This window comes from Ambystoma mexicanum, chromosome 5q (assembly GCF_040938575.1).
Source record: "Ambystoma mexicanum isolate Mex_15411 chromosome 5q, UKY_AmexF1_1, whole genome shotgun sequence".
NCBI lineage: Eukaryota > Metazoa > Chordata > Amphibia > Caudata > Ambystomatidae > Ambystoma > Ambystoma mexicanum.
The window spans coordinates 968360792-968380555 of NC_090933.1; the positions used below are offsets into that span (position 1 = coordinate 968360792).

At 49.0% G+C, this 19764-nt stretch overlaps 1 protein-coding gene across 6 annotated transcripts in view; it reads left to right on the plus strand.

Annotated features, from left to right (window-relative positions):
• The window catches only part of OXR1 (oxidation resistance 1), a 3084878-nt gene that overhangs the window by 2827450 nt on the left and 237664 nt on the right, over positions 1-19764 (plus strand). For all 6 annotated transcript variants that reach the window (XM_069621494.1, XM_069621497.1, XM_069621492.1 and 3 more), the window contains one exon: positions 1661-1783. In XM_069621494.1, coding sequence (XP_069477595.1) covers positions 1661-1783 — 123 coding nt within the window. The remainder of the gene's footprint in view (positions 1-1660; positions 1784-19764) is intronic.

Sequence of the window (19764 nt, forward strand, 5' to 3'; positions counted from 1 at the left end):
GCAGAAAGGTGCATGGTTTTTGGATAGAAATAGGTGCAATCTTCGAGAAGGTTTTGAATGAAAAGCTTGGGTTTGATTTTAAAACATTGGTGTTGGGGGATGATGAAATCTTGGAAGAACTTAACTCAATGCCAAAAGAAATGGTTGTTTAGGGGTGCCATGGTTGGAAATAAAATCATCCTAAAAAATTGGAAATCTGCTATTACCTTAGAAAAGGATGTTTGAATAAATGAAATGCATAACCTGGCTGATATGGTAACCTTTTATACAGGAAACAAGGCAAGAATGTGCTATTCAAGAAGATTTGGGGAAAATATCTTTAATTATATTGAAATAGACAATTGTATATTATATGATGTGGACCGTGTGACTGGGGAGAGGGGTGGTTTATATATTACTCTGTAATTATGTACAGAGTTATTTGGTTTCTTGAAGTTAATTAATGTGATGTTCCAATATTTATATTGAAAATAAAGTTTCAGAAGGATAGTTATTTTGACAATTAACTCTAAATTGTTTCCCAGGTGTTGTCTTTCTGTGTTATTCTACAGGCTTTGCACCATACTTTCATGGGTAAGAGAGTAATGTTCAGTTATATTTTTAGATGGGCTTGGAATTATTTTTTTCGGTTTTATTGACTTCTTTTCTTTCATAGATGTATAGACCTGAGGGGCCAACTGAGCACTCTGTATAGAGAACATAGTGATCACATTGATATGATGATAGACATCTTTACAGTTGACATTAGCTACGTAAGCGTCCATGAAGGTTTGACCAGGTGTTAATTTTTCCCCATTTATTGGGAAACCGGTCTTGAGAATGTATTTACTGTGAGCCCGATTTTGTTTCCTTTTACAATTTCCTTTTTTACTGATTGTCTTTTTTTAAGGAAGAGTTTGCCTGCTTTCCACTACTTTGATCTGCTTTTTAAGATGGAAAATGCTGCAACTATAGTTTTAGTGCATAATTTTACTATGCCCTAAAGCGAGGTTTGTTAGAGCAGTTCCTCAGAATTGTTCTTTTTGGTTACAAGGGATTCTAATTTTGATTCATCAGTCATCTTTTTTGTGACCTTTCCAACATCACGCTTTATTGTAGCAGGAACCATCGAAGACTATAATGAGGGGTAGGAAGAATTTACATTGACAAATATTTTGGATATGTGTCCCTATTGTCTATTTCATTTGTCCACCTATGCCTATTCTTACCTTCTTGCCAACTATCTGATGGCATATTTCTGACTGCCCATATCTAATTTAACTGCATGAAAATCTGGTTAGTGTATGGTGAGCTATTGATGGTTTGCTCAATTTTGTCTGTTTTCATGGTGGACAATAGTTTCATATTGATAGCAGACATGTTGGGGACATAACATTACAGATAAGTTACACTTCTAATTGTTTGTTGGGTGCAACAGCCACTCTAGTTTCTATGCAGTTACTGAACCCTACGTTCCAGTGAGCTTACCAATGATTGAAAACTATTTCATTGAATGAGTTAAATAGCCAACACTTTTAATGCAGGAATTATAATATATTACCGGTTATGACATTTCATCTAAAATAGAACAATGGGTAAATGAGACAGACAAGATATTTAAGGCAGTTTTACTTTGAGATACTTGTAATGGTCTTTAATGTGTGTTCTTGAATATTTTCAGATAACAAGGGAAGACGTGAATTCCAAGCAGACTACAAGTGTCAAAGTCAATCTGGAGCCTGAAGTTTTGAAACCAAATCTCAGTGAACCCAGTACATTACTGACTTCAGATGAAATTGAAAAGGTGGGATTTACCTTGCAGATGCTTCAAATCATTCTCTCTGTATTTTGACTGTATTCCTCGAGGAACTTTATTAACCGGTTTTCATAACTTTACTGGTGTGTGTGGTATTGCTTTTCTGGTGAAGATAGTTACTAGTTCCTGCCCCTTTGTATCACTTGTTTACCCATAATGTCACTGCTAATTATTCTGCCTATTGTACCTGTGTACAAGTGCATTAAAGGGGTATGAGTCAAAGCTTGTGTTACACTATTTTTGACCATTAGGATCTGTGAATGACCTTAAGAATACACATTTTTTTAGAAATGCACTTGATCTCTTACATGTGAATCAATGGTTTTTCTTGTGAGATTATTTCAGTGCTGCGGGACTGAATGTCCCTCAGTGTCCAGGTGTTAATCAGTTTTCCCTAATTTACCAACTTTTTCCCAGATGAGTCATAATCCAAGAACTCATCATAGACTTAAATACATTATTTGCCCTTGGCAGAAACCCGGCCCCTAAACCCCCCCAAGATCAAACCGAGTGCACTATGTACCTTATTTGCATAATGCGAGTATCCTCACATTGATGTGAGTGTTCTACTCAATTTTGACAACTTTTTTAAAATCCATTTCTAGCAGTACAGCCTGTCTGAGTGAGTGTGCCTACCAGTGACCACAGGCAGCATCGGCACACCCAGCTATTGTTTGTGTGTGGAGTAGGTATGTGTCCTGAATCTTATACCCTGCACTCCTGTTTGAAAAAAGTAAGAGTAATATTTGTTTGATGTTTCAAAAACAAAATAGTCTTATTTTAGGTGCAGAGGATAAAACGTCAACCCTGGCATATGGGTTGCACAACTGCTACAAATGAAATAAGTTTCCTAATTAGGGAACTCCCGTCCCCTGCTCATTATCTTGGCTCAAAAATAAATCAAACTTTTTAGAAACAGGTATCCCAATCTTCTGGGCAATAGTTGCTTTTTAATATTAGTTTATGACATTGTTAATTTTGAAAACAGTTTTACACAATGTATTCCAGACCACAATTTGGTATCTAGTACATAAGCGTTTTATTCTTCTGGCCGAACGCGTTTTCGAGATATTAATTTCCTTCATCAAAGGCATAATTCAAATCATTTCTACAAAAAAACACATAAAATAATGTTATTTTAGTCATTTGCTTCTAATGTACAACAATATTCTCAAGTATCAACACTCAATGGTATAATTTACAGATAATTATCAACTGTAATTTCCGATTAACAGTTTGTAGGTAAATATTCATGTCAATGAGACCTAAAATAAAGCCATCATAATGGTGTCATACGTCCATTTTAGATGTACAGTTTGCAATATATTGAAAACGACCCTAAACATTTTTCCAAAAAGTTTCATTTGAAATAGGTGCCACATTGGCTCCTTCTCGTAGGCAAACGGTTATCTAAGAAATGTCAACATGATTTTGCTAACGACCAAATAGGGTCTGTAGATGGATATATTTGTCCTTCATGGGACCTGTAAAGCAGGAGACTGGGTAAAAAAAAACCTAGCCACACAGCCGCTCTCCGTGTGACCCAACCTGGGTTGTAGAATTACAAAGAAACTTTAGAAAGCTTCATATCTGCAGTTGCTCAATGTATAAATGGAGTATCCAAAAATGATGAGTCTTTGTTGTGTTTCAAAATAAATGGTTTATAAATTAAATACTCTCAAAGAAAAGTCACTAATAGATTATTAGTGAGGAAGCAGCTGAACACGTCTTTCATATGAAACAGACTTAATGTGCCAATGCATTTCGGAGATACATCTCCTTCATCAGGGCCAGTCTATTACAGCGGATGTGTCGCTAGGTTTTTTTACCCAATCTCCTGCTTTACGTGTGTTTTTCCGAGTCAAGGTGTCTCCAGACTGGTCACAGCCAGCTCCTGTACACTTTTCTAATTAATTCTAAACCAGATCATTTTTTCTTTACATGTACTATTGAATTCAAACGGATTCTACTAAGTGGTGCACACTTAATCCTGCTTTGCTCCTTCATGGGACCTGCAATAAATGTCACTATTGGGGTAACATTCATCCATCAGTGTCACAATCCCATGTTACCGTTGTGGAACTCCATTTTTGCTAAATTAGCTATATATCATGATCCAACTGTTTTCATAAAAAATCCTTCATGCTATTAAACACTAAAACAAAGTTTGCTGAAACCCCATTACAACAACCCAGTACTTCATTATCCACATTAACTACGGAGGTTCCTTTATTAGATGAGGAGAGTAGTGGGGAAACCCGAAGAGGCAAAAAGAAAACAAAGGTTAAGGAACACGTAAAGGAATCTATTGTACTCAATATTTCTTCCAAGCAGTTAACTAGATCACAAATTGAGACACTCAACTTGGGCATATCCTTTATTGCAACTAATAACACCACCAGCGGTCCTCGTGACACGCTGTTGACGGTGTCCTCGTCGCCCAGAAGAGACGATACAGGGGATACTGACCTGGAGGTGGAACCGCCTAGTGGCCCAGCTCAGCCATCTCCGCCGGATGATATTGGGGCATTTCACGCTATGATGGCGAAGGAGTGCCAAGAATTTGGCCTTGCTCCTGAGGAGGAGCGAAAATACTGTTTTGTCTTCGATCACATGGGGAAGCGACGGAAGGCAGTCTTCTCGTCTCCATTTTAGACCATGTGTGGCAGGAGGGCCTACGCACAATGCACCATCATTTTTCGGAACCAGCCGTGAAGGGGCATCTGGAGAAGAAGTTTAAGGCACCTGAATCAAGTCCCAGGTGCCTCATGTCTCGGCCCACGCCGAAGTCGGCGGCGTCTAGTCGGAAGGCAAGGAGCCAGCACAAGTGTGTTAAGCCCCCGGGCAGTGAGCCCAGAAAACAAGATGCTTTCGGGAAGAAAGTCCTCACGGTGGGCGCTACGAGAGTGAAGGAGGTGAATTCCTTGACCATTATGGCCAGGTATGACAGGGAGATGTGGCACTGGTTGGCACCGCTCTTGGAACATCTCCCGGAACACCCACCCAAAGAGGCTATGCTGCTGGTTCGAGAGGGTGAGGAGTCCTCCATCCACAGCATCAACATTGCGGTGGACTTGGCGGAGTCGGGCTTCAAGCAAATAAATAATGGTGGTGTTCTCTGAAGGCAGGCGTGGCTGCGCTGCACTGACTTTCATCCAGCGTAAAGTAGTGGATATGCCCTGTGAGGGTGAACAGCTCTTTGGCGAATAAATCGATGAGGCGCTAAAGGGAATGAAGGAAGACACAGAGACGGCAAAGTCCCTGGGGGCTCTGCAGACGGCCCGTTCTTTTTGCCTTTTTCGGGTGTTTCCAGGGCCCTCTGGTAATGCCAGATTTGCTTCCTCCCACGACAGAGGTTACATTCGCCCCGGTTACTCTTTCCAAGGCTTCAGGCGCTTGTTAGTCGGCGCAGAAAAGCAAAGACTATCAGACGCAGCGTAAGAAGGGTCCTGCCTCCTCAGCTGCTAAGGGACAGCAGTATAAGTCTCACCAATGACTGAATTGGGGGCAGTCAACTTGGGGGCAGAGTGTTGCGACACGTCGACGAGTGGAATCTTATTACTACGGACCGCTGGGTACTGGATACGGTTCGTCTCGGCCACTCATTGCCGTTTCGGCGTCCTCAACTCCTGATTCCACCGGTGCACATGGTGCAGCTGCACCTCCCTGTCCTGCGGCAGGAGGTCGAACTCATGTTGGCAAAAGGGACGATAGAACCAGTCACGGTGTCGGAACAGGGCCAGGCGGGGTGTACTCCCGGTATTTTGCCATCAAAAAACCCAATGGAAAGTGGAGGCCTATTCTAGATCTTCGGCCGTTTAACAAGAATCTGCAATGCCTGAAGTTCAAGATGCTTATGCTGCAGGATGTGATCCGGGCGGTGCAGCCGGGAGAGTTCCTGGCGTTGTTTGATTTGGAGGACGCTTGCTTCCACATCCTGATGAGGCCAAACCATCGCAAGTTCCTGCACTTTCTGGTCTGAGACGATCATTACCAGTTCTGTGTCCTCCCGTTTGGGCTGAAGTCTGCACCCAGAACATTCACAAAACGCGTAGCTCCAGTCGCTGCCTTCCTCCACAGGGGCAGGGGGGTGCATCATGTGTCCCCGTATCTGGACGACTGGTTGGTACGGGGTCTGTCGCCGGAAAGAGCGTTGGAGTCTATCCAGACGTCCATGAACCTGTTACAACGGCTGAGGTTTGTAGTCAACTTCGCAAAATCCTTTCTGACGCCATCCAGGGAGTTGATCTTTCTCAGTGCTCAGTTTCTCACACAGGACAATTTGGTGAAACCTTCCGACGAGGGAGAGTGGTGAAGTTGCAGTGCAGATCGGCCGAATGGGGCCAATGAACTGTGGTCTCGGTCCGCCAGTTACATGTCGCTGGTGGGTTCCATGGCGTCCTGCATCCCGCTTATCCCGAACTGTTGCTTGTTTAATTAGGCAACCACTTCATAAGTTTTGAAAGGTTTAAAGATTTGCCAATTGCTTTTTGTAACGTTTGTTCTGCGTAATTGGCTACACGTGAACACCTCTTCATATGTTTTACAAGGTTTAAAGGTTTAACAATGGCTTTCCGTAGCATTTGCTCTTCACGCGAGTGAAAGAGAATACCCGCTCACACTTGAGTGCTACATTTCAGTTGTCCCATTGTTAAGAACTCAACGAACAACTTCAGCTCACTTCTGCTTATACGCGAGTGAATATTAAGCTGGATACTGTTGCCGATAGTGCTCGCGCAGGGAATCAGAACGCCAGGTTTGACTCACCGGCTTCAGTGTTCCGTCCTCCACAGAGAGAGTCTAGTCTGCCATCTTGTGCAACAGCGCCCTGACAAACATTTTTGAAATATTCACAAATATTCGAAAATGAAAAGTTTAAAAATGTCTTTTGGAGGAGCGAAAAAGGAGGAAATGGCATCAGGCAAGAGGTTGGGAGTGGAAAGAGGACACCACTGTCAAATTGGGGATTTGAGGGGGGAAAAAAAGAAGCTTGTGAGGCTGGGGACCAAGCACAAACATTTTCGCGTATTCTGGGTTATTTTTGCATATTCAGGGTTATTTTTGCATATTCAGGGTTATTTTTGCATATTCAGGGTTATTTTTGCATATTCAGGGTTATGGTAGAAAACTGGATCGGAAATGAAAGTGTGTCACACATATAATAACCCTAAATATGTTAAAAATATTTGGGGCTTTTTGTAGTCCATTGCTAATAAAACCACGGTTATGGAAAAGGTTTTAAAAAATCGAGTTCAATAAAAAAAAAAGTGGAATTTTACAGCTACTGTGAGGTGTGGGGTGACCTATTGGGGCAACATGTCAAGGGGGGCAAAATGGCCCTGTCCACTGAGCACAAATGCCCTGGCTACTGGGCCACAGGCACTTGGTGGGTCCAAAAGAAACATTTTGGCGGAGCATGTACAGTGGACACAGCCAAAGGCTGTGCGCACTTGCCATGGCTAATGGCCAGTGTGCCATAGTGGGTTCAAAAGAAACATATTGCAGTAGGGGGAAGGGGGAACATGTGCAGTAGATACGGCCAAAGGGCATGGCTAGTGGCCCGGTAGTGTTTTAAAATATTATCGTCACTGGCCATGGTCGAAGGCCCTGGCTAGTGGGTCGAAAGACATGTAGAGTGGCCACGGCCACCTAGTGGATCCAAGTGGTTTACTCAGAGTTTTACTTTTTACTTTAAATCATTGACAGGGCTGCCTCAGTAATAGGAACCCGTTTCATATGTAGCCATAATGCTCCTAGTCGATCAGGCGCATGCTAAGCTTAGGAGTTCCCTCTGTGTGCGCATGCGAACATTCACAATTTCACAATTCTATCTAGATGCAACACAGGCTATGTTGAGGATTCAACTAAGTGCGGCATATGCTAACATTTTTTATTTTTTTATAACTTTGTTTATTGAATTTAAACAACGTAACGAAAAACAGTTGTTAAGCATAGACATATTTCAGAAAAAGAAACAAGGCAATATCAACAGCGGCATGGGCACTGCAGGGTCTGAGGCCCTGAGACGGTTGCGAGACGAATAAATGTTGGGAGTCCAGGTTATAGCTTACGTCCACAAGTCAAGGGAGGGGGGGAATAAAAGGGGGAGCGAGAGATGGGAGGGGGTGGACTTCCTTGAGCATCGAGCCATTTACCCCATATCCTTTCAAATTTACGGGGGCAACCCCGCGCGTTAGAGATGCAGCATTCTGAAGCTGCGCATCTGTCTAGTTCATTTCTCCAGCGGTTCAGACAGGGTGGGTCTGCAGAGCCCCAGTTAGCTGCGATAAGTCTCTTGCACGCCCCCAGCACCACAGCCAAGAACACTTTCCCATACTTTGTCAAGTCTACTTCTCCCCAGATGACCAGGAGTGCCATTTTGGGATCTCTAGGAATTGGCGTCGCCAGGACAGTAGAAATCGTATTGATACAGTCCCCCCAAAAGACCTGTAGTACTCGACAGTCCCAGATCATATGGTAGAAGGTGGCCGGTTCAGTTTTGCTTCGAATACATATCTCATCCTCAGATCCCCCATCTGGCCATGGCAGTGCGCGAATAATAAGAGCGATGAAGGATTCTCAGTTGTATTAGTCTGAGCTTGGTTTCGATCCCAGTTTCTCTAGGGGACATCAATGCCTCTATCCAGTCTTCAGGTTCCAGCTCACCCAAGTCTCTTTCTCACCTTTCTTTGAGCCCATCGAATTGTGTGGCCCCGAAGGGAGTTGAGGGCCTGATAGAGGGTAGAGATGACCTTGGAGGGAATAGGCTGCGGAAGGACGTTGGTCTCGATAGGAGAGCAGGGGGTATGTTTGTTGTGTCGGGGAACTGAGCGCAGATGGCGTGGGCCAGCTGCGCATGCCAAAACCGGTCCATAGGTGCTAAGCCGAATTGCTCTTGCATGGTCTCGAAGTCTAGGAGGTGACCCCCCCCAGGATCACATGTGCTAGTGTATTTATCCCTTTTGCTCCCCAGTGTTCAAAAGACCCCATTTTCTCTATCTCCGGAAGGTGCGCGTTCTGCCATATGGGTTGGGATAGTGTTGGTTTCCCTTTCCAGCTGACCAGTTTGTGTGCATCCCGCCAAGCACAGCGGATATGGTGCGTTATTTTGGGTAACGTCGGGAGTTGGTTGTTTGTGGCATACAGGATCTGCAGTGGGGTTATTGGGGACATGGACTCTAATTCAATATGTATATGTGGCAGTGTGGGGGCTGCGTGTATCCAGTCGTTTACCACCTTGTTCTGTGTCGCAAGGTAGGACGTACGTATGCAGGGTAGACCGATGCCCCCCTCCCATACCGATCTCTGGAGCGTGTTAAGGGAAATTCTGGGCTGTTTCCCTCCCCATAGCAGTGTGCGAATGCTCTTGTCAATTAGCGTGAAAGTTTCCCGGGGGATGACTAGTGGGGTGTTTTGAAGAACATACAGGAGTCTGGAGAGGGTCATCATTTTGAATAGTGCGGCTCTACCTATTAGCGATAGGGGGAGTGATTGCCATTGGGAGACATCCCTATTAAACCGTTCTATTATCGGCTGAAGGTTGAGTTGGAGGAACCCTTCTAGTGTCGGGTCAAGCCGTATGCCCAGATATTTAAATTCCCTGATACAGACATGGTATGGGCAGGCCTCAGGGACCGCAGACGCAACGCCTTGGATCGGGAAGTAAATGGTTTTGGCCTCATTCACCTTTAGACCCACAAAGTTGTGATACTCCTTAAGGATAAGGGAGACAGTCGGGCATGAGGTGCACAGGTTGCTAAGCTATATGAGGAGGTCATCCACGTAGAGCGAGAGTCGGTCCTCTGGTCCTCTCCTCCCCCCGGCCAGGCAAATCCGGACCAGTTCTTGTTCACTCTGAGCTCTATTGCAAGTGGTTCGATGGCGAGGAGAAAGAGGAGTGGGGACAATGGGCACCCCTGCCTAGTGCCTCGGCCCAGAGGTAATGATTTGGAGGGCCTGCTGTTCACCCTCACCGTAGCCTCTGGGGATGCGTAGAGGAGTTTGACCCATGATATGAACGTTTGTCCGAGGTTCATTCTAGCCATGATGGCCCATAAAGCTTCCCATCCCACGGAATCAAATGCCTTCTCAAAATCAACTACCAGGAGGGCCAGTGACGCCGGTATTCCTTTGGCTCTACTCAGCGCGAGTTGTATTCGGCATAGGTTCATGCGGCTGGATTTGTTGGGCATGAATCCACACTGATCGGGGTGGACGAGAGTCTCAATCACCTTCAATAGTCTATTAGCGAGTGTTCTGGCAAGGACCGTGGCTTCTCCATTGATCAGTGAGATGGGGCGGTAGGAGGCGCACTCCTCTGGGGGTTTTCCGGGTTTATGTATGAACACTATGCACGCCTTCCTGAGGTCCGGGGGGAGTGCCCCTAGTTCTTTACTACGCAGGAACATACGGTGCACGTGGGTCGATGATGTGCCACCGAGGCATTTCCAGGTCTCTGTGGGGAAGCCATTGGCGCCCGGAGTTTTCCCGGGTTGGAGCTGTGCGAGTGCCTCTTGTATTTCCAGCTCTGTGATTTCAGCGTTCAGGAGGTCTGATTAGTGTAGTGGGCGTTTCTGGATCTCTCTCCGGTCAAGATAGCAAGAGGGTTCGATCGCAGGGCTTCCGGTGCGTGGGGTATAGAGTTTCTTGTAGTAGGCAGCGAATGCTTCCACGATGTCGGAGTCCTCCGTCAGCAATGCTCCCTCCGGGGATCTGATAGCACGCACATGTCCTCTGCTTTGCTCATGTTTCTCCAACCAGGCCATGGTTTTATTTGCTTTATGACCTTGTTCATAAGTTTGGCTCCTGACGAGCTGATGGGCTGTTCGTGCGTTAATCCACGGCCAGGTTGCTGAAGGCCTCTTGTGCTGTGATTAGGGCCTCCTGGGTGCTGTGTCCTAGGATTTGCCGTTCGCATTCCAGGACTTGAGTGTCTGCTTCCCTGATCTTTTGGGTGTGTTGTTTCCGGTAGGTGGATACCGCCGAGATAGCTTCACCTCGGAGCACTATCTTATTGTTTGTTTGTTTGTTTATTTGGTAATGCGCTCCGAGCCCGTGGGCATCTAGGCGCAGCAGTACAAGAGGACTCGAAACTTAGTTACAAAATGCCTCCCAGATCGAGATCGGGCATTCCACCGATCCTTCGTTTATTTCGAAGTATTCTGCGGTCTTTTTTCAAGTTCTTCCGCTATCTTGGGGAGCCACAAGTGGTATGTGTTCAAGCGCCAGTTGCAATCCGGGTATTGGCAGGCATTCTTCATGGTTAGAAGGAGCGGGGAGTGGTCCGAGATTCCCCTTACGAGGAATTCAGCAGATAGAAGCCTGTGGTTGGTATTACGGGGGATGAAGGCATAGTCGATCCGTGAGAGAGATTTATGCGCACCTGAGAAAAAGGAGAAGCTGGCCTCGTCACTATGGAGTGAGCGCAATGTGTCTATTTGCCCCTGTGCATCGGCGAACGTAGCGAGCGGCGTCGGGGCAGGGCGGGTCCCGGGTCTCCTTTAAGATCTATCGGCTGTAACGTCCATCACTTCGTTGAAATCTCCTATCACCCAGAGGTCGGCCTCCTCTTTCAGGAGCAAGGTCTGTAATTCAGTCAAAAGTTCCTTTGTGAGCGTGGGGGGGGGCGTAGATTGGGATGAGGCCCCATTTCTCACCCCAGATGTCAGCAAGCAGCATCACATAGCGGTCCCGAGGGTCGGTTCTGACTTTCCTGACCTGTAGGGGGACTTGTTTATGGACGAGTATCATCATACCCCTGGTGCCTTTTGTGAATCCGGCATGGTAGGTATGCGGATAATTGGATCTTTTGAAAAAGTTAGTGTTTGTGCCAATCAGATGAGTTTCGTTTAGGAGAACTATGTCGGGTGAATACCGGTTGAGATACTGGAGCACCAATCTTCGTTTTACGCTAGAGCCAAGGCTGTTAACATTCCAGGACAATAAGGATAGCGTGTTGGTGTTTGTTTTAACTGCGTGGGTCTCTTGACGGGGCATCTGGCAGGATTAATGGTGGTCTCATGTGTTTCTGAGGTGTGCAGAGGTATACACCAGCGGGAGACGTCCGGGGGTTGCCCCGTAGTGGTGTGGCTGATGACTGGGTAGCTCGGGTATCCTTGGCCTCGCCCGTAGACAGTGCGTGATCCTCTTGCCAGCATGCGTCGGTGAACTGCCCTCTCATCCTGTAAATCTGAGTACTTACACCCCTGAAACTCCCCCCCGCCCCCCCCTTGTACTTGCACCTGTCGCCCAAACATTAAACTTATAACTAAAGAACTTCCTCGGGGTGACCCGGACTGGGGTAGTGCCTACACCGCATGATGAGCGGCAGCCGCTGGGTTATGATTCCCTTGTTGTTGCGCTGAAGGTCAGCCCCTGTATTACTGAGACCTCAACCATTCTCTGTGGACTGTCGGTCAGGTGCTGCGTAGTATCTCCATCTGCACTTGTCGTGAATAGAGGGGGCGAGGGCCGCCCGGACCGGGGCTGCTGCGCCGACAGGTCTGGCAGTGCACGTTTTGTTCTAGAGTCAGTGAGGACTCGTGCTTCGAGCCAGTCCCATGCGTCTTTGGGGTTGTAGAATAGGTGAGTAGTGCCCTCGTAGTGTACTTAAAGCAATGCCGGGAAGAACAGGGCATATTTTACAGATTGCGACTGGAGTTTCTTCTTAACGGAGTCGAACGATTGGCGGGCCTTTTGAACTTCCTTAGTGTAATCTAGGTAGAACCCGACCCTGTAGCCATTGTACGTGATCGGGCCAGAGGCCCTATCCATTTTCAGGATCGCATCGCGGTCTCAGTAGTTCAACAAGTGCGCAATTATTGTTCTAGGCGGGGCTCCAGGGGTAGGTCGGCCAGTGGGCACCCTGTGTGCTCTTTCTATGGAGAAGAATTTGGATAGTTTTTTGGGAGCAAAGACGTGAGCCAGCCAGTCCTCCAGGAATAGCTCAGCACTGGGGCCTTCCTCCTTCTCCGGTATTCCGAGGATCCTTAGATTATTACGTCGCACTCTATCCTCGTTATCCTCAGCGCGATATTCCCGCTGGGTGACTTTCTGGGTGATTGAGGCAAGTTGCGGTTCCAAGCGGTGGGCAGTGTCCTCTGTGGCGGACACGCTTTGTTCTGCTTCACCGACCCTAGCCGAGAGGTTGCGTAGATCCTGGCGAATGAGGGACACCTCTGTGGATAGGCCTCCCATTTTGAGTTCCAGCGATGCTCTCGAGTCCCCAATTGCTTTCATGAGGTCTGTCAGAAAGATTGGGGGGGTCATGGGGATCTTCGCTGGCCCCTTCCGTTTCTGGAGTTTGAGTCTCCTGGCGGAGGGGGGGGGGGCCCTGTTGTGTAGAAATCCATTTTACTTTGGAGAGTTTGCCCTTTAGTTTTCTCTTTCCCCATGTCGCAGGTGGGACGCCTGGTATGGCAGCAGGCTCGAGTATTCCACGTGTTAGGCAGAAACCTGTGCAGTTCCCTTAGGGACCACTGCAAAAGATTTAGGACTACAGGTGGTTGGCAGTAAACCCAATTGGTAGCAGTCTGTACCACCCAGATTTACCTGGTAGCTGTGGCTGAGCAGTCAGACTTCTCTCAAGATGGGTTAGGCCGTATGCAGAGTATACACAATAGGTACAGAGACACAGAGACACAGTAGTACAAGCAAACACTGACCAGAGCTTTGGTGTAAAAGTATATGATTATTTATTTAAAGACACACTTGTAATTTACACTAGCACAAAAAGAGGTAAGTAAATTCAACACACAGTCACTATTACTAATATGTACATCCCTTATTAGACAAGTCACTTATTTCCATACAGAGGTGAGCGCTTAACTAAAGATGGCACTCCAATAAGTTAAGAAAAAGGGAGGGAAAAGGCAGAAATTAGGAAAAGCACACAACACAATACTTTAGAAGCACCCAGCAAGGCAGGAACGTCAAGTCTACTTGTGAGCAAAAAGTTCAGAGGCCTTTGAGAGAACAGAGCACCAATGCGCCCAAGATCACACAGTTTTAAGTCTTGAAAAGTCTTGCAGGGAGTTCAGAAAAGAATTAAGTAAACTCAGAAAAGTTCAGTTAGCCAGCCTAGGGCCAACCCAAGTGGTAAGTGGAAGCTTTAAGAGTCACCCCACACAGACCGTTGCGAGGGAGGCCAGGCGGACACAGTACCTTCAAAGTGGAGAGGATCCTCCAGCGGGGGCAGTTGTTCCTGGCAGCAGGTGCAAGTCACGGCGTCGTCCAGAGGAAGAGATGGTCTCGACGTGGAGGAAAGCTGAAGGTCGTTGCACTGCCAGGGAAGAAACCAGCCGCGGAGTTCTCCGGTTAAAAGGTAAGACTCTTTTATTCGCGGTGGTGGAAAAACTGTGGTATCCCGGTTGCCGGGGTGCTTGGCACAGCCAAGGTGGCCACAAGATGATCCGGGAAGGCGAAAAGACGGGCAAACTGGTTATCCCCACCAGTCAAAGGAAGAAGACTCTCTGGACTGGAGATCTCCTCTGTCGTCGGGAAAAGTGGTGAGACGGTTCAGCAGGGCTCCACCGGTGGTGTCGTCGTTGCAGGTCGGCTCAGCTTCTCCCTCTTCGGATTCTTTAGGTCCTGTGGCGACTTCTGAAGTTCCAGTCCCCAAAGCCCTGCTTTTATGCAGAAAACCCCCATTCATTCAGCCTAGCTGTCAATCAAACATGCTAAGTGGTGAGCCGGGCGGCTCACCACTTAGGCCAATCACACAAGAGTGCGACTTGAGTTGCCAAGGCAACTCAGTCCAGGGTGCGTAAACCCCGTCCAGCACCCCCTGTGGTACCCAGACAGAGTGGCACCACTTTTGGAGGCTTCTGTGGAGAAGCCCGCCAAAAAGTGGAACAAAGGGCTCGACTTGGGTTGGAGTCACAGAAGCGAACACAAACGCCATTTTGGAACCGAGTTTCGTCAAAAAATACCAACTAGTGATTTTATATTAATTTAATAAACCGGCGGTATGTTCAAGGCTATTTTAAAAAGTGGTAGCCTCAAACAATGGGAAAATCCCATAGGAAAATATTTGCGGTCGAATATAAAAAGTAGTATCCACTGCCACCAGCCAAAACTCGATCAGGGGGGACGGAGAAGTGCCCCCTCGAACAACAGACCCGGGGGGGTAATCGAATTGCCCCGACCAGTACGTCCACAATATTATGGTTTGAGCTGGTTTCTGTTCATAATTTGGGACTAGTAAAGCTAATGGTGACTTTACATGCCCTGGGAGACAGTAGTCAGTCCCAGGGTATGGAGTCTATGTTTGGGGGTCGCTACGACACCACTGGGTTACGGCACGGAGGGTGCTGTGTAACCCACATACAAAAAACACATGAAGCCCTATGGGGTAAAGGACCCCATAGCCCATAAAACACATTCAAAGTTAAAGGAACACCTCAAATCATGTCTAAGAGTGGGAGAAAAAGAGTCTCACTCTTAGCAGGAGAAAAAAAATAAACTCCAAAAAATCCAGCAAAGCTGCTGGGGGGACTCACTAGGTTTGGGAAATGAGCTTTTACAGAGAATTCTCCCTAACACCACGTCGGATGGTGAGGCCTGAAAGAGTTCTGCGTAGGTCAACTTGTTGCGCCGCAGCAATACGGGGCACCCGCGGTGTGTCCGCGCAAGGACGTCGTCGAGGACAGTGGAGTGTGTTCCCCCGGAGCGTGAGCCCCACCTCCGGGCTGCCAGGCGTTTGGGGATGGTGCCGTATGAGTAGGGGGGAGCTCACCCCCACAGTGGTGGTGCCCTGTAGGAGCTGTTCTGTGGGTTTTTTCCCACCACCTCACCCCCACCGCAGTCCAAATGTACAGAGGCCTTGCCCAGGGAGGGGAGGGGGAAAGAAAGACAGTCTTTCAAGAAGATGCGGGATCGTGCTGCTGTGTTGTTCCCTGGCGTGGCACTGGCATGTGCTTATCTCGTCCCCTTGCAGTTCTGTTCATGGGCTTTACAGGCCCCGTCGCCGGTGAAGGTGTATGAGGAACCATGGATGGGTAAGGGGGAAAACAGGGCAAGCTCCCATCCTCTCACACGCTCCTACCTCGCTGTAGCTGGGTCTGTTGCCCTCATGTTGACCACCATCAGGAGAGCACAGCACTCGATCTTCCAGTCGTGTCGCGACTCGACCCTAGGCGATGCAGTCTCGCTGAGGAGAGGGGGAATCATTGGAGGGGGCAGGGGGCTGGCGGCCTCTAGGCGGCGGGTCTAGGGCAAGCGCCCGGGCAGCTCGCAGGCCTGTGCGTGGGGAACGTTGGAGCCGGGCCCGCGTGGTCCTCTGCAAGTCCAGGAAGCAAGGAGGGGGCTTCTTAAGTGTGTTGCACCGCCGGGGACGAGGGAGGGGTGCGGTGTATCAGTGGGAGCAACCGCTCCGATCCCAGCGCCCTGCAGTGTCCCCAGGATCAGGCAGGTGGGAGGGACCCCAGTTATGACTCCGATGGTGCCGGTGGAGCGCAACACAGGGTTTCCTCTGTCGGGTCTGCCGGTGTTTCTCCGGCGCGTCCCTCTGCCCAGGCTCTTCTGTGTCGGAGTGTCTCAGCGGGGGAGGGGTGGACGGCCGCTTCCGCTCACGTTGCTCTGGCCGCAGATCACCCGCCGGCGGTCTTCAGTCTGTTACTGGAGTCCCCCGGTCCGGTTCATCCCCAAATTACAGCGACGGCTGCACAAGTATGTCCGTCGCTGCTCGTGAGCAGATGGGGTAACTTCGTGCAGCAAAAGAGGGTTATAATTGAGGATAACTGTAGCGGCCGCTGGGAGACGTAAATGCTTAGGACCGCATGCGCCGCGCGCGCATGAGCAGTCGGCATATGCTAAATTTCACAATTCTATCTAGATGTGAGGCGGGCTACGTTGAGGATTCCAACTAAGTGCGGCATATGCTGACATTCACAATTCTATCTAGATGTAGCGCATGCTAACGATTATTACACCTGTCAAAAGTGACATAGGCTGATCTTGACCGTTCTCTATAGGTTAGTAAACATTGGCACTAGTTAACATTGGCTGTGCGGACCTATCAATGATACACAAGGTGCTATACAAATGCCAAGCAGCATAACATAACAGTATGTTAGTGCATAGTGTAGTGCAACATTTATGATGGTCAACGTTATGGAGGGGTAGGTAGAGTGGCGAGGGCTTTCTGGAGTAGAGTGATTGCTCTACCCCCCAAATCCATGCCACACTTAAAGTTTTGTTGGTATCTGTTAGCTGCTGGCTTCCTTTGCTTCCTCTGCAGACACCGGCAGACATCTTGGAGCCACCAGTGCAGGAGCCGCCCTTTGCCTTAGGTCCCTTGGTTGGGTCAATTAAGACCAGACAATCAGCCAATCACAGAGGAGGGAGTTCCAGGAAGGGAAGGGGAAGCCACGGGGAACGGGATTGGACTAGGTCAGGGTGCTGCGGGGGGTCCGAGACCGCATGGTGCAAGGAATGGGGTAGTGGGTCCCTGCAGCTCACCTGGGGTCGCCGTGCTGGTAATTGCGTTCTCCCAGGTGAAGCTGCAGGCCCAGGCACACAGCAAGGCCCGAATGGCCCATCACAGGGGAGGGAGGTCCGGGAGGCGGGCGGAGGTAGGGGAAGGGTAAGCCACAGGGAACGGGATCCGAGTAGGTCGAGTGGGTTGGCAGGGGGGTCCTAGGCCGCATGGTGCAAGGAATGGGGTTGTGGGTCCCTGCAGCTCACCTGGGGTCGCCGTGCTGGTTTGGTGCTCCTCCTCGGGTCCGGCAGCAAATTTGGTACCCAGACCTCCTCAGTCTTATTCTTCCTCTACCACCTCCTCTTCTACGCCCATGGCAGCGGGTCCTTCCTCTTCAGTGTATAGATTCTTTGAAAGATTTAAAAGAATAATGCATACTCTTACGTCCCGTCCTCTTTCCTCCATACTGTATGGGCGTCCCTTGAGAGGGACGGGAGACGGAATCTTTTTCACCAGAAAAATCTTCTTCCGCTTAAATTTAGAGGCGTGTGTGGGAGCGCTGCCCAGGGAGCATGCACTCGCCTGACTCTGCCCACCGGCCCCACTCCTCAGTCCCCTTTTCCTTGTTGACGGGAACAGGCCGATTTCACCAGTGCTCCTGGGTTTGGGTTCGGCCATGTAATACCACGCGCTCTTCCCCAGATATCATTCTATCTTTGTCTTTTTTCATTTAGACTTCAGCCGGCTTAAGCAGGTGTCCAGTCTGCGAGGGGCTCTTCCCCACTTCAGACCCCCACGCCTTTTGTCTCCACTTCCTTGGCCCTGACCACGGCTGGGAGGGTTGTTCCGCGTGCAACGCTTTGACACCACAGGCACTGAAGAACATGCTAGCTAGGTGGAGGTAGTTCTTCCAGATTTCACCACCGGAGGACCTGAAGGACTTCGTCAAACATCGCTCGAGGCCTCTATTCACCATCGCACCCCGCAAGGGCGTCTCATTCCCAAGGAAGCGCCCGACCAGGAGGAATCTTCTGGGTTCTAATACCAGCACACGTACCAAGGCTAGTCCAGCTACCGGCCTCAAGGCTTAAGGAGTCTCCGGATCCTTCCAGTATCAGTGCTGAGGGACCGCAAGGTTCTTCTACCGGGGTTACTCCCGAGGGGCAACACCCTATCACCAGCAGACGGGGATCCCGATGCAGAAGGACTTTGTTGCCCTGGCCAAAAAGGGCTGGCTCAAGCCACACTCGGCTCAACGTGTCAATAGATGCCAAGTACAGACAGTTGGAAGGGGATAAACTCTTGCTTTCTGCTCATCCTCAGCCACACTCCTCGGTGATCGCTGCGGCGTCACTATTCTAAGCCTCAGTCGTCCTCGGCCACCTCGTCCTCGGCACTGTTAGGCAAGGAGGAGAAGACCTTGGAGGCGTACAGGAAGAAGCTGCACTCCAACACCTCCCTGCACCTGGCCAACAGCGATGCCATGCTGGCCGCTGTTAACCAAAGGCTCTGGAGGGAAATTGCGGACTTCCTGCTGGAACTTCCGCCACAATACAGGCTTGCTTCAAGGCGGGATTAGGAGAAGCCAGGCTGGTAGCGCAGGACATCATGGAGCCCGCAGTGGCCCATATCGATACCTCCAGCTGGGCCATCTGCATTGCCACGGACATGAAAAGGACAGCCTTGCTCGGGGCTACCAAGTTTAACTTGGACGTTCAGGAACGCATATTGGACCTTCCATTCGAGGGTAGTGACCTCTTCAACTCCACCACGGATGAAGAAAAAGAACAGCTCACAAACCGCTAAGACTTTATTCTTACGAAGGCCACGCCCAAGGTGTTCACCCAGTCCAATCAACGCTCCGACAAGGGGCAGGCGTCTGGAGGGCTTCCGAGGCTTCCAAGAACAGAGGTTCAGACAACCTGATCGTTCCCCGGGTCAGCATCGGAGGAAATAACAAAAGGGGGCGGGGGGCAAAGGATTCTTCCAATCCCCCTCCTTCGCAACAGCCTCGGAGGGAAAAAAAGACATGACATGCCCCTCCGGGTCCACGTATCTCCGGTGGGGGGCAGGCTTGCCTTCCATGGGCAATTTTGGCGCCAAATTTTTCTGATCCCTGGATCCTCTCCGTAATCTCCACAGGGTACCACTTACCGGTACCTTCCTCTCCTCCGCCCTCCCCTCCTCTCGCACAGATTGGGACAGCAACTCTGTTGGCGGAGATCCGGTCGCTCGTCGAGAGCCAGGCAGTGGAAGAGGACCCAGCCTCCCAGAGGGGATTGTGCTTTTATTCCAGGATTTTCCCATCTTTCCACCCTCAATCACTCCCTTCCACTACAAAAATTCAAGATGGTTACACCAGCTCTCATTGCAGAGACACTGAACAGGGGGAGACTGCTTTCTGCGCTACAGGATCATCGGCTGCCATTTCCAATACAAGGTGCTACCCTTCGGCCTCAATTCAGCCCCCATGGTATTTACCAGATTGATGAACGTGGTGGCAGCTCTCAGAGCTCAGGCCACCACGTCTACCCATACCTGGACGTCCGGG